At 41.1% G+C, this 15,814-nt stretch overlaps 1 protein-coding gene across 6 annotated transcripts in view; it reads left to right on the forward strand.

Annotated features, from left to right (window-relative positions):
• Positions 1-4,154: 4,154 nt before the first annotated feature.
• Positions 4,155-15,814, forward strand: part of Amph (amphiphysin) — a 180,195-nt gene continuing 168,535 nt past the window's right edge. For all 6 annotated transcript variants that reach the window (XM_057787207.1, XM_057787208.1, XM_057787212.1 and 3 more), the window contains exon 1: positions 4,155-4,285. In XM_057787207.1, the coding sequence (XP_057643190.1) occupies positions 4,217-4,285 (69 nt within the window). In that variant the 5' untranslated portion in view covers positions 4,155-4,216. The remainder of the gene's footprint in view (positions 4,286-15,814) is intronic.

The raw sequence follows: 15,814 nt of genomic DNA on the forward strand, positions 1-15,814 counted from the left end.
GGTCTAGGCCCCCACCTAGGACTGTGTTGCTGTCTGAGGGCCATCCTGCAGCCAGGGTGATGCCTAACTGAGTGGCATGTACTCCACCTGGGCCCATGGTGGCATCCAGACCCAGGCTGCGGCTGAGTACCATGTCTAGGTCAGTGGTTCTACTGCAGCCAGGGTCTGTGTTGATGCACATGGTCCACTGATGCGGAATCTTTGCCAACCAATTATTTTTAAGAGGTGGGACCAAGTTAGGGTGGATTTCTGGGACCCGGAGAAAATGGTGCATGGCCCAGGCGCTCTCTCTCTCTCTCTCTCTCTCTCTCTGCGGTTCCCTCGCAGCACAGCTGAGCTTGGACTTCTCATTCCTGTTTTGTGAGTTTTACCCTTATAATAAATAATAATATAATTGTTTTATCTTTTAGCTAGCCTGGTTATTTCCTGAACTGAGCTAACTTCTACAGTTGGAGCCCGGAATCATGGGGCTCCCGTCTCCAGCTGCTCTAGCCAGCCACCATCAGGCACTGTTCATTTGGGTATAGAATTTCTGTGCAGTGGCCCTGAGTAGCTGCTAGCTGGGTTCTTCATATTTTCTCATTAAATGCCTCAGAGCCACTCCACGTCCTCAGGCTCCTTGGCCACTTGTGACTTCATGGCTGGCTTCTGGGTCCAGTTTTTCCAGCGCTCATATATGAAGTTGGAGCATGGTTCTGCTCTTGTCTTTACAGGAAAATACATATCTTGAAAAATTCAAGAGACCCTGGATGTTTGGATGCTGACAGAAGGAAAAATAACTATCCAATAAGGATCATCAAGAAAAAGGAATGTGACTTATGAGGATATATATATATATATATATGTACACATACACACACATACATATATATGTATAGAGAGAGAGAGGGAGAGAGGGACCACTGAGCAGCAAGAAATCTATCAAATCTCTGGTCCCACTGACAGGTACCTCCTGAAACAAGGGATGTCCAGAACATTCCCGAATTGTCCTGCCACAGACAGAAACATTAAATCATCAGGGAGTGACAGAGGGGCAGGATGAGAGGCAAAGGTTTTTTTTTTTTTTTTTTTTTTTTTTTTTTTTTTTTTTTTTTTTTTTTTTTGGTTTTTCGAGACAGGGTTTCTCTGTGGCTTTGGAGCCTGTCCTGGAACTAGCTCTGTAGACCAGGCTGGTCTCGAACTCACAGAGATCCGCCTGCTTCTGCCTCCCAAGTGCTGGGATTAAAGGCGTGCGCCACCATCGCCCAGCTGAGGCAAAGGTTTTTAATGAGAATCTGGGAACAATTCAGGAATCTCAGGCTCAGGCTTCTTAAAGAGTGCCTCTGATCCCGGCCATAACCTGACATGACAGATACTTGTGATTCAGTCTAGTGGGATTTCCAACACACCCGTGAAGTGTTAGCTAACATGCTTGGTGAGCATTCCAGAGTGCCTAGCATGAGCCCTGTGGCAACTTGCAAACAGGAACCCATTTACCTCTCCACTGGTAAACTGTGATAACTTTGCCCCTAACAACTATTTAACACGCCCAGTTGGAATTTCAGATGGAATTACCGAGAAAAGGCACGGCTCCTGTTACAGAACTAAAACTGGGCACCTGACTAATAAGAAATGATAATCACTTGCAATTTTGTTTCAGGAGATGTATGCTGAGTTCCAATAATATGGTAGGACATAACTGCAAGAGAGACAAAGGGTAGTTCTGTTGCAGACTGATAGCTTGGGGAAGAGTAAGTCTCCCAGTTAGAATACCTCTTCCATGTTTATATGGAGAGAACGTTGGTCATCTACATGAGGGAGTTGAAATTTACTTATTGCCAGAGCAGAGGGGGCCAGCCAGGCACCGTAAGAGCCACCAGGAAGTGATAAACTTCAGTACATTCTGCTCTACTCTGGCCTTCTTAAACCTGCATTCTCACAGTCAAAAGCTCAGGACAGAGCCAAGGTTCTGAATCCCTCTCCCACCACCAGAGAGAACTGGCTGAAATTTCTAACTTCTGAGTTTTCTTCTTCACTGAGGGCTCACCACTGAGAGCCATGACTCAGCTTTCTTCTCGTTTCTCTGTAAGGTAAACTTCACTGCATGTGGGATGCTTGGAACAGGTTGGCCAACTCATCTTGCTTTCCCCAACACCTCTCAGTCTTAGCAATGAGAGTCTTGTGTCCTGGGAATTGTTTTTTTTTTTTTTTCCAGGAAAATTGGACAGACAATCCAAGGGAAGATCTGTGGGAACAGATTAGTGATCCAAAGTGCCTACTGTTTATGAAACAACGGTGTTTATTTACCATTCTGTATCCTGGAGTAGGATCCACTGGGTAGATCTTCTGTAGGGCTTGATAATGTGTCTGTGTGACCATATTCAGCCAAGAAGTTGGTTGGATAATTGGGATATTTGTGGTTTTCTTTCCCAGTGCATTCAACCCCCTGGCCCTTCCCATGTGGACTCTCCATAGTCAGTGTTTGTTTTCATTTCATTTTAATAATGGGTTAGTTGAGTTCCCTCTTTGGCTGTAGTGAGTTCTGCCACTACAAAGCCGAGTCCTTCAACTGGCACACTGTCCTTACGCCACATCTTATGCATTAAAGTGACAAAAGCATTGTTTCAAAATCAAGGCACTGAAACCATAGCTCCCAGAAGAGTGACATTAGGGATTGGTTTGGGGAGGGGACACCCGTAGCTCCAGAGGAGGAGCAGGATACTCAGGTGTTTGGTGCCTGCTCAGTCTCGGACTTGCAATTGTTTGATGCCGTCTGTCTTTCTCTACTCAAACTCTAAACGAAGCCTGAAAATGCACAGTTTGTCCTTTGTCAGAGCCTTCTGGAACTCCCTTTCTGCCCAGCTGTTGCTAAGCTAATGAGGACCATATCTTCCTGTTAAGACTGTCAAAAACGACCATCTTAATCCCACCACTCAGGAGACAGAGGGAGGCAGATCTCTGTGAGTTCGAATCCAGCCTGGTCTATATAGCAAGTTCCAGGACAGTCAGTGTAATAAGTATAGTAAAAAACAAAGCCTTTTAGGCATGTAAAAACAACTTAGACAGGAACCCCACTACACCCAAGGCACCTGCTAACCAGAACCCAGTGACATCACTCACTCAGACACAGGCTTAGAAACCCATAATGTCCACAACCCCATGATGCCCACTGAACAATGTGGACAAAGACCAAGAGCATTGCTCTGCTCCGCATGTCTGGAGAGATGCTGCCTTAATTTGCACTGCAGATTCTCCTCCAGGATCCTGACCCTCATATCAGAGACTTCTGTTAGAGACTGGACCTGACCTCCAGCAAAGATACCAAAGTCTATATGTGAGCAGCCTTGGGGAGATAGGCTTAGAACCGCAGTTAGAAATTTGTATAGCGTGAACCTTGTGTGATGGTCATCAGTATAATAAAATATAACTTTTGTTATACCAACTATGCATGTTTACATTCTTGATCGTGCACACAGTTGGCATAGTAGGTACGACCACTGAGAGACCTTGTCTCAATAACAACAAAACTGTCAGAAGGTCTTTAAGGAGGCCTCGATTGACCAAAACTTCTGGGAGATCCAATAGTCCTGTCTGCTCTCCTCACGGCACTATTTCTCGCGGAAACTGTTGTGCCAGTGTGTCTGCAGTGCAGGAATTTGAGAACTGGCAAGGCGCAGCACCTGTGCGTAGGTGCTTCTCCCCTGGGCTTCCCCACTTCCATATTCAGATTTAAGGAAATGTCACAGTGATCCCTCTATCCCTTCTGTCTTGCAAACTGTTCTGCAGCAACTTTCCAGTTAGTACCTTTGCAGATCGCCCTTCCCACCTCCTCCTGTTCTTTAATCGGGAGACAGAATCAAGGTCTTTTGACTATCCTTGATGCACACCTCGTATTAGTCGTCCCTCACCCCCAGCTGTCCCCAGGCCCTGGGCCTGCGGGAAGTCTTTCATTTTTCATCGCCTCTAGACCTCCTCCTCTAGACATCACGGTGTTCGCTTGCATTTTGGCTTCTTCCCTCTCTTTAAATGCACCTCACTCCTGGCTGTACCACCCCTAGTGGCCGCGCCTTCTCTCTCTTTAAGCCGGTCCCGCCGCCGCGCCCCTCCCTCACCCGTTGCCTCCGCTCCACACGCCTCTGCTGCTCCTCCTCCTGCTCCTCCTCCTTTTCCTGGGCTCCTCCGCGCCGCCCGGCCCGCTGCGCGCTCTGCTCATCCAGCTTTGCGGACCGCAGCAGCCATGGCCGACATTAAGACCGGCATCTTCGCCAAGAACGTGCAGAAGCGGCTCAACCGCGCGCAGGAAAAGGTCAGCAGAGGGTGGCGGGCGGTGGGGCAGGTGGCGCGAGGCGATGCTGGCGCCGATGGCGGTGCTGGCTTCTGGCAGGCTGCGCGCTGCAGGGCCGCTGGTCCAGGTGCGGCGAGCTGCGGAGCCCTGGAGGGAGTAGATGGAGGAGTCCCCTGTCTCTGCGCCCAGTGATTGCAGCCAGGCAAGATCCATTCAGGCAGCGTGGGCACGGCACGGCGGAGGGTACGCCAGGGACCAGCAGACTCCTGGTCTCCCGGTCACGAAGTGCGCCAGACCACCGGAGCTCACTTAGGGTGGCCGCTCTCCTAGTCACGCCTCCGGGGACCAGAGGTGGCAGGTGCAGCTGCTCTCTGGCTGCACCTTGAGCTGCGTTCCCTGGCTCCTCCATCTCTCGGCGCCTGGCGGCCGCACCTCCAGAGCTCGGGCTCTCCCGCACGCAGCTCAGGCGTCCGTGGCCGCAGATCCGGGAGGGAGATTGTCGCATCCAGTTTTCCTGGGTGGGGGTGTTGTGCCTGTTTGAGCGGGGTCGAAACGAACGACTTAAGCAGAGAAGACACCCAGACGTGCATGGACCAATGGGACGGACAATAAACAATCAACACCTTCGTACAGTGCTTAACTGGAGTTCGAGGGAATGCACACTTTCTCCCTCTGAATCCGTGTCCTTTTTGAATCCAGTGCCCTCTGGAAGGTCAAAAATAAATAACCCCAATCTCAGAGTTATTTTTTTGCACGTCTCTGCGCAAAATGTTGGTTTCTCTGCTTAAGAAGAAGCAAAACAAGCCCCACTCCTATCAGAGGGGCTAGGGTCTCAGTTGTTTCGCAAGCTCCGGAGTAAATTAGCCATTGTAAATTATGTCTCTTCCTGAGGGATGTGCACAAACTCAACCCAGATCCATAGTAAGTCCAGCTCCGGGCGCGCGAGGGGGGTATTTTACAAGGCACTGGGTTCCCCAGCTTCCCAGATTGCTATATCTGACCCCTCTAATTAGAGGTCTTCATTTGTCCTGAGCGAAGGGCGTTATATGGGAGCTTGAACATTGTGTTTGAGCATGAACCTGGGCTAGTGATCCTGGGGTAAACCGAACTGCACTTATTTCATATGAGATTAATTTCTGCCCCTGGAATGAGGGTCTCTGGTGTTTTCCTGTCTTTCTAGAAATCAGATTTTCCTTGTTTCTCACTTGGTCAGCACTTACCCAAGTTCAAACTGCCCCCACTTTGGGCTGCTCCTAGAGCTGAGCCTGGGAACATTGACTGATCTCTGTCCTTCCCTGGGCCAAGGCTCAGTAGCTGCTTGCAGCCCCTCCCTCCCTGCACACATCCTGCACGCTTGCATCCTCCCAGTGCTGTAAGAGGATTGCATTGCTTTTAATATCTACCCAAGCTCATCCTGAACTCCACGATCCTCCTGCCACTCCCCCGAAGCTGAATTAGGCAGACTACTCGCCCCCTTCCATCCCCTGGGTGCTTGGCCAGGAAATAGCCAGATACCAGATGTTTGCCCACCTTGAGACCCAGGCAGGACTTTGTCATCATTTTTCCACATTTTATTTCGCCCACTTGTGGCTACCCCTCCCACTAAAATAATCACGTGAAATTTTCGTCTGAGGCTTTTCACTGAGTCGGCTTTCCATCTGTGAAGTAATTTTGTGATATGGTCTGATTTTTTACATATTAATCTAGGTCACCAGCTGTTAATATGTTCCACATAAATGAAGGAGCCTGCAATCTTTTATGACAGAGCATCCTAACCTGTATGAACTGTTGACAACTCTTTTCTTCATCTACTTAAGGTTAAATGCCTGTTATTTTGGCAGTTGGTGGTGGTGCCCACTCTTTTATAACAGGGAGTTCAAGGGTCCTCCTACTTCACAGGGTTTCAGTTCTCTTGTTTTCTTCCCTGGGACTGTTGCTTATGTATTGTACCTGCTGTGCTAGTGTAGGGAATTCGGACACCAGGAGGCTGAGAGAAGGGGTTCTGTCCTGACTTTGAAACTGAGCAGCATTGGAGTATGGTTGGTGCAAGGGACTTCAGCTGCTTAGCAAAGCCCAACTGGCAGCTGTACTTGCTGCAATTTCCCCACTGGTCCCCTCTTTCTGCTTCTTTGGTCTCTTCCTCCCCCGTGTAGACTCTCTATTTCACCAGATGAATGCCACACATGTCCATCAGCCCCTTTGCTCCTTGGTTGGTTAAAGCAGATTTTATTAATGAAGGTTGAATTTCTTTTCAGCTCTGCTTCTAATGGCTTGAGCACAGTTTGACTGCAAATGTCTTCTTGAAATTACCCTTAGAGGTGACTTACAACTTTCTAAAATTTTTAAAAAAATATGTTTTCCCCCTGAATGTCAGTTGAAGTCATTGAAGGAAAAATTAAATATACGTGTAAGTAGGAACTAAATCCAACAGATTAGGGATCTCATAGTTCTGCCTCCTAGAGATTTTACTGTCTTCACTTCTCAGCCTTTTGGCTAAGACGGTGTGCAGAGATTGTACTATCACCTGATGTATAGTCTACTAGACTTTCCACATACATGTGCATACACTTATACAGCTCAACAGACCTTCACTGAACAATTGAGGAACCTATTTATCTCATTTAATAATGGTGAAATACCTCCTATTCATGTACATATTTTATATCGGCACATAAAATGTCTGAATATAATATTGGTGCATACAGACTAATGAATTCTGCTTTTGGTTATTCATTTCTCGGTGTTTCTTTATATAAATGCAAGCCAGTAATACTAGGAAGAATATTTACCCACAATCTTAATTATGACCTTAGGCCAATTTCTAAAAATAATTATGCATATTTTTATTATGGCTGAATTGCTTCCTGAGTATTTATATATACTTCTTTTTCTTTCCAGCAGTCCATCAGACATTAGCCAACTCTAAGTAATAACGTTTAGCTGTATCATGGGGAAAAGTAGTTTATTATTAATGTCATTTGTTCATTCTTTGAAAACAGAACTGTTACATTCTCATTTATTTTCAATTTGTGAAACTTCCTGTTTTAGCTACAGAGTCTCCATCTTGTTATATACAAGGGCAACATTGCTACTAATTTTAAGGCTTTTTAAATTTACTTTAAATGACATGGTATGGTAATGACAGTGTTTATGTTTATGGGAAGATGCATAAATCTATCAGTTGGGTGGGTAAGCCAGGATTCTGTTAACTATCAGAAAACTCAAAGCTACTTAAAGAAAAGAAGAATTTAATAATGCATAATAAAACTAGATAATAACTTACCTTACACATAGTTAAATGATTTTTACTATATTACATATATGTATTAAGTTACACACCTATGCATACTTGAATTGATATAAATGAATGCATATATATGTATTTTATACATACTAAATCACTTAATCAACTCAGGGACCTTTACTACTCCAATTTTGTAGATGAGGAACAAGTTGATGACACAATTAACTCATAGCAAATCAGATTTGCACCTGAGCAGTCCAGTGCTTGCCCATCATGCTCCATGGTATTGCCTGTTTAAATTCGGACAAGACACACTTGAGGCCTACATGGAATCAGAGCTCAGCTGTCTTTCTACTTACTTCTCTTGGGGGCTCCAGAGAAGCACATGCTTTTTCTTTATAATTCCCAAATTTTATGGGAATTATATACATAAATATAACATATTTATGTATATAATTTTGTACATATATATCTATATACATCTATCTATCTATCTATCTATCTATCTATCTATCTATCATCTATCTATCTATCTATCTATCTATCTATATATTTAGGGGCTGTAGTACTCACTGGCTTCAGTGGATCTTGTATCCGTTTCTAAAAGTGACAACTTCCTATTAACTTAAGGATCAAAATCATAGTTGGATTGGGCCTGAATCATAAACCATCGCTAAAATAACGGGGGGTTGAGAGGACCCTTGAACAAGGTGGATTCACAGTGAAAGAAGAAAGAAGTTCAGAACAGAAGAAAGTAGATACTGGTCTAGAAGAATAAAAGTTGGCACCAAGGGATCCTTAAGAGGCATTTTCCTTCCCAGGATTATGTAAATAACCACAAATTTAATTATTCACCATTTAATATTTAAACATTCTTTTCTAATTAATGATTCTATTGCTTAAAAAAACAAATATTGCTGGGTGGTTGTGGCACATGCCTTTAATCCCAGCACTGGGAAGGCATAAGCAGGCGGATTTCTGCGAGTTCGAGGCCTACTTGGTCTACAGAGTAAGTTCCAGGAGAGGCTCTAAAGCTACAGAGAAATCCTGTCTTGAAAAACATAACAAAACAAAATGAAACAAACCAACAAAAAAACCTCAAAAATATTAGTAAGAAGTACTTACCAGCGTCTGTCCTGCCTTCCTCAATCTCTAACTTTGCTTCTTAGAGGCAATTCATACTAACCACAAGATTTCTTAAAATTATGTTTCCACAGCTCGGAAGGGGCTTAACCATCCATGCTTAGTGACAGATATATGTTATGATAGTGACAGATATGTTATGATTGTGACAGATATATGTTATGATGGTGACAGATATATGTTATGATGGTGACAGATATATGTTATGATGGTGACAGATATATGTTATGATGGTGACAGATATGTTATGATTGTGACAGATATATGTTATGATGGTGACAGATATATGTTATGATGGTGACAGATATATGTTATGATGGTGACAGATATGTTATGATTGTGGCAGATATATGTTATGATGGTGACAGATATATGTTATGATGGTGATAGATATATGTTATGATAGTGACAGATAAGGACTCAGGTCATTTGCACTCATCTCTTTATTTCCCCTTCCCCATCACATGCTATAACAAAAATGGTTACAAATTCAGCTAGTGAGTGTCTGTGTATGGATGGTGCCTTTAGATCAAGTTACTGGGTTGTTTATGTCATTCTAGACACTGATCTGTCCTCTTCTTTTTCTAGTTCTTTGTCTTTTTGTGTTCAAGCTTTTCAATTCCCTCGGTGTTGATTCTGTTAAGAGAGTATGTTCTTCAGTTGCCAATTACCTATTGGATAATTTTGTTTATTTCCTTTAGGGACTTGTTTCTTGAAGTCTATTGCATGTCTTTCCTTTGCATGGCTTGTATTTTTCTTGTTTTATGGAAAATATTTGTATGTTGTCATATTTTGTGATTATTTCTCCCCCATATATGCCACCATGCTAAGCAGTAAATACATCACTCTAAAGGAGACCCAGATATCAAGCTTGTTCTGATTTTTGTGAAATTATACTAAGGATTTTGCTGGTTGTTTTCTTTTCTCTTTGTGAAGCTATTATATAATCTATAATTCTTTTGTGTCCCTTCCATGATGGAAATTTTATAATTACTAGGTTGAACTGTGTGGCCTTTCCATGTTTATAAGTCGATCAGATATTGACGGACTTGTGTGGCTCCTCCCAATGCCAGTTGAATGAAATGAGAAGAAAAGGAATGTTGTCTCCTAGCACATGCCTAGACATGGGGCATGGGAGTTTCCTGGAATCCTTCCTTTGTTGGTGGAGACATTTAGGCTTATTATTAGACATAAGGATAGTTTTTACATGCATGTGTGCACATGTATGTGTGTATATGTTTGCCTAGAATATTCTTTCTGTGAGTCTTGCCTACAGAAGAATAGCTGGTATGGCTAGGACATACCATGGTTTCCCTTTAAAAATTTCCCCGAGGCTTTGTTGTTGCTTAATCCATGTGCCACATTTTTTTTTTTTTTTACCTCCTTCTGAGAATTGACTGCCCACCAAAAAGCATATATTGGAACTTAATCCTCAGATAACAGAATTGTAAAGAGGAGCCTGGGGTGGGGCTTAGATCATGAGAGAGACATGAGCCTTTGTAATGGATGAATGCTGACTCACTAGGGCTTGTGGCTGCTGTGTGATCTCTTGTTCTTTCTTGTACATCAGTCTCCTGCCATAGGGTTATAGGGGATGAAGGCTCTGGTCATATGCTGGTTCCTCTGCCTTAGATATTCTAACATCTGGAACTGTGACTGATAAATCTCTGTTCATTATACATTATATACTTTCAGATATTCTATTTCCAGACCAGGACATCTTCTCTTCAGACAACTTTCCTCACTCTGTTAGAATTAGGAATTGTGAAAATGAGAAATAATTGCTCACAGGGCGTTCTTGTTCGAGTGAGGTTTTCTTTGTCCCCCCCCACCCCACAAAGCCATATGCCCATGCATCTTCCTTTCTCCAGTATAAGAAGAGCTGAGAATTAGGATGACAGGAAGTTAGGTTTAAACAATAAGGAATGTGACTATTATGCTTTTAACATGACCTATTTGGGGAGCTGTGTATGTTTATATGCAAACAAGCATGTATATGATTTTATATATCAATATATACATATCATTAGGTTTTACATAAAATAATATTTTAAGGTACCTTGAAAAGGAGGAATTAGGTATGGGAACATATATTTTTAAAATTTATGATTTTTCTCACTTCTTAAAGTGGAAATTTCTATGCAATTATTCAAATGCAATTTAAAAATTTCTAGGTACTTATAACAGGAATCATTTGTGTAGAACTCTGAAGAAAGTAAGTGGGCTGAAAGGTTTCTGTGCAGGGAATGAAGATATAAAACTTCCTATGCCATAAGTACAGTTTTCTCAACATTCTTAATAATGTTTAACATCACAGGATGAAAATGCAGACATCACAGGGCTCAAGAAATCTACTTGTAAAAGATTATAATGGCTGTACATATAAAATATACCTAGATGTGGTACCACGCAGAATTAAAGTGCTAATAATCACAACTTCTGGGAATACATTGGTGGGCTGCCTTTCAACAAGAAAATGCTTAACTTGCACTCTTATTGATTCACAGTCTAAATTTAAGTCTTCTCCTTAGCTGGAATTGTACTTCTTCAACACATTTGAGAAAAAGCTCTGATTTGGAAAGCTATATGAAGCCATAGATAAGGTCTTAGTTTTGAGATAATGAAAATGTTACTCCATAAGCATCTACCAGTCTTGGTTATCTCCACAGTACTTAGAATAGATGTACAAAGATCAGAAACCCACAATTTCAGTCGTTTTCATCTTATTCTGATACAGTTATTTAGTTGAAAGCCTTTTTAATGAGTGAAGAAGCTTGAATATAAGAAAATGAGACATATTAATAAACATATATGTGTTTTTCCTATCTTAAACTGTCTTTAATGTAATGAAATGCTCATAGCACTTGTCTAAATGCACGTTGTGATGGCATCTAACCCCTGTCCTTACAGGATGCTAAGTTTATGCAATCAATAGTTATTCTATTGTCAAGTCAATCAGGCAAAATTCTTTATTCAAGTCGAAGACATTTCTTAAGAATCTAATATGTGAAAGGCCCTTGCTGGAAGCAGACATAACTTATAATAATAACAATAATAATATTTATTAGTATTACATTAAATATTTGTGGTAACTAACAACTTCAAATGATTTTGTTTCCTTTTAATCAATAAATTTTGTTATGTATAGATATTATTTTTATACATAATAATATACTGTGTGAACATAATTTTTGTGTGCAGTAAGAAATGAAAATTTCATATCACTTGCCTTATTGTGACAATCATTTTGCTGTATAGTCTGCATCTGGACCTGAACTTTCTCTGAGTTATGTCTGTACTTGAAACAAAGCAGTCAACAAAACTGTCCTCCTCATTCATACAGAAGAGCAGGAGTTGGAAGAAAGCTAAATCTTTGAACATACAAGAAACCCCATAATTATTTTAAAAAATCTTACTAAAAATTTCTGCATGGAAAAATAGGCTTTGTTTGCAGGGAAATAACTCCAGGAAGAGTGTTGGAAATCCTTGTATGAAGAAGGTTGATATTATGCTAAGATCTTCTGAATGTACTGAAGACTTTGGGCATGTAGGGTGTGGGTAGGAATGAGCTAAACATAGGATTCAGGAAATACTCCATGCCTGTCTTAGGGTTTCTATTGCTATGAAGAGATACCATGACCATGGCAACTCCTATAAAGGAAAAATGTTTAGTTGAGCTGATGGCTTCCAGTTGAGGGTCATTCCATTACCATCATGCTGGGGAACATGACTGCATGCAGGCAAAAATGGTGCTGGAGAAAGAGCTGAGGGTCCTACATCTTATCTTGCAGGCAGCAGGGAATGGTCTGAGACACTGGATGTAGCTTGAGTATATATGAGACCTCAAAGTTTACCTCCACAGCAACACACTTCTCCCAACAAGGCCACACCTGTGACAACAGAGCCACACCTGTTAATAGTGCCATTTCCTTTGGGGATCATTTTTCAAACCACCACAATGCTTCTTACTCTTTGCATATATTCATTGAGCATAAATAAAAATCATAATATAGAACATAGAATCAACTGTAAATATTAGCCTTGTAAAGACATCTCCCACCATTTAGATGTTTAACTATGCAAAAGAGTTCCAAATTAACATGTTCCAATCTTAGTGACAGTTCCTCTTTAGTGAAATCAGATTTCAGCCCATATATGGAAAGGCTCTTTAAAGGTATACTTGGCCCCTTGGCACAAGTCAAGATACTCAATCAGAGCTGACTCACCCTCTGAATTAGTAGCCATACAAAACTCCTTTGTACCAAGCAGTACATTCCAACTCAGCTAGTTTTCATGGATGTTTTTAGACTATGGGTTCTTATCTTAAACTATCAGAAGTTCAAAATAAAAGTAAGTCATAAATTTTCAAATGTCACACATATAAAAGATTATTTTGTCTCTAAAAGGTTTGATCACATTTGAAGTCCTCACATTTAATTAGTTGCTTAGGTATGTGTACATATGCAATTTTTGGCGCATTAATGTAGATGAGAAAAAAGAGGAGACAGGAGAGATAAACATATCAAGACTGGTGCCATCTTGTTTCTGGTGGGCATTTTCTTGCTTGTTTTGTAGGCTGTGGTCCTGAATATATGAATAATCAGTATGAGATGATTTACTGGAGTGGGTTTTCTTGGACTGCTAGCCCCCCAAAATGACCTGGAGACTTATTATTAGTTTTGAATGCTTGGCCTTAGTTTAGGCTTGTTCCACTAGCTCTTATAATTTAATTTAACCTGTTTCTCTTCATCTAAATTTTGTGGGGATTTTTTTTAACCTTTCTTTCATTCTGTTAGCCTTCTTTCCTGCCTCTTTGTCTGTCTGGTGACTGCCTGGCTGGCTGGTCCCAGGACTCTCCCTCTCTTTCTCCCTTACCTTCTTCTCAGCTTAGATTCCTTCTCCTACTTATTCTTTCTGCCCACTAGGCACACCTATCCCTCTACTGCCTAGCTGTTGGCCATTCAGTTTTTTTATTAGACCAATCAGGTGCCTTAGGCAGGCAAGATGAAACAGAAACACATCTTTACATAGTTAAACAAATGCAGTGTAAACAAACGCCACACATCTGTACACAGTTAAACTATTATTCTGCAAAACAAACAAATGCAACACAGCTTTACGTAGTTAATAAAAAATTCTATTTCACAACAATTTACAGCTAGAGAGGACAATCTCTAATTTCAAGTAGTCTTCTCTTCTTTACTGAATCATGGTTGCAAACTCTTAAGTAGCACAGATAGACTAAGCCTTAAATGCTCTCCAAACTCATGGTAGCATGGCCTGGAAGACTGCAGAATATGGTTATGCCTCTACTCTAAAGCTCCTCAATATCTTAGTCATTTCTATAGACTGTGTTGGTTCTCTAACCTACAGATTTTTTTTTAAATATTTATTTATTATGTATACAATATTCTGTCTGTGTGTATGCCTGTAGGCCAGAAGAGGGCACCAGACATCATTACAGATGGTTGTGAGCACCATGTGGTTGCCGGGAATTGAACTCAAGACCTTTGGAAGAGCAGGCAATGCTCTCAAACACTGAGCCATCTCTCCAGCCCCTAACCTACAGATTTTATAGTACACGTTCTACTTCCTTCCTATTGTCTCTGTTCAATGAGCTCTTTTCTAAGTATCTCTAGGGAAAACTTTCTAAATTTACCCTTCATCCTTTACAAAATGTTTGTGTCCATTGAAATAGTGTTCTTGAACTGAGATGAAACCTATGACCTACATCTCAGGGCCTCTTGGGGATTCACATGGCCCATCATTACTCCTTAAAAATAAAAAAGTACCTGGAAATCAACTACTTCCAGGTGGTGTGGCCAGGTGTACTGACTGGGGAGTGTTAAAATGCATCTTCCTAGACCCAGATACCAGTTTCCCAAATCAGAATCTCTTAAATAAGACTTGAGCATCTATATTTAAATAAGTTCCTTTGGTAGTTTTAGGGCATGATGAATATTGTAAAGTATAGTGCTTTTGGGTTGAGTTTTTTTGTTTTGTTATTGAGATAGGGTTTCTCTATAGCTTTGGAGCCTGTCCTGAAACTAGCTCTTGTAGACCAGGCTGACCTTGAACTCATAGAGGTCTGTCTTGCCTGCCTCTGCCTCCAAATTGCTGGGCTTAAAGGTGTGCACTACCACTACCTGGATGAGTTTTTGTTTTTGACTTCTTGTTTGTGAGCATGTAGTGTTCTAATAGGGATAGTAAAAAAGCTTGCCTCCAATGTAGTACAGAGAAGTGAGGTAAACAGTGCCCTATAGGATGCTTTAGAATAACCTTATCTTCAAAAAGCCTACCTAAATGTCAAAGACATCATTCAGTTTTTTGGAAGCCAAATTGGAAGTGTGTCAAAGACCAAATGACTTTCTTGTTGAGAATGGAGTACATGGCATGGCCGCTTGCATAGCATTATGTATTCTGTGTAATCTGATTCTACAAAGAACAGTCTTTATTTATAGCAGTGCTGGCTGATGCAGCAATCTCAGAAGATACAGGAAGATGAAATATAAGCTAACAAACTGTTGCTTGTTTTTTTTTTTTGTGGGTAACAGATAATGAGTGGATTTGAGGAATATTTAGACTTACTCTGCTCATGTCTGTTTTATTATGGTCGGAGAAGTAATTAAATTGCTTAAAGTGATAGTAGGAAGAAAGGAACTCAGAGGAAGATTTGGGTCTACTAAGAAAGAGCTCCATTTTCCAGGAAACCTTTTTTATTATTTTCTCGAAGGCATATGTTATACTACTCATAACAGATACTGCTTTGTAGTTTCTTATGATGTCTTTGTTTGACTTTGGATCTAGGTAGTAAAGGCTAGAGAGTAGGGATGCATTCTCTCATCTTTCACATTTTTACAAGTGTTCAAAGGATTTGTGTTGATTTTATTTTACATATATTGGAAGAATTCACTAGTGATGCAATGTAGACCTGATATTTTTATTTGTAGGAAACTTTGATTACTATTAAAATTGCTTTACATGGATAAAGTCTATTCAGAATGTGTGTGACCTCTACTTTTTGTCTTTGTGAATTTTGTTTATTCTAGTTATTTTTAATATATGGAATCATACAGTACTATTTGTCTGACTAATGACTGACATCTCTCAGTGTAAGAATAATGCATAAGCCAGGCCTGGCAGTGTCTGCTGGTGATGCTAGA

This window comes from Chionomys nivalis, chromosome 13, assembly GCF_950005125.1.
Source record: "Chionomys nivalis chromosome 13, mChiNiv1.1, whole genome shotgun sequence".
Taxonomy (NCBI): domain Eukaryota; kingdom Metazoa; phylum Chordata; class Mammalia; order Rodentia; family Cricetidae; genus Chionomys; species Chionomys nivalis.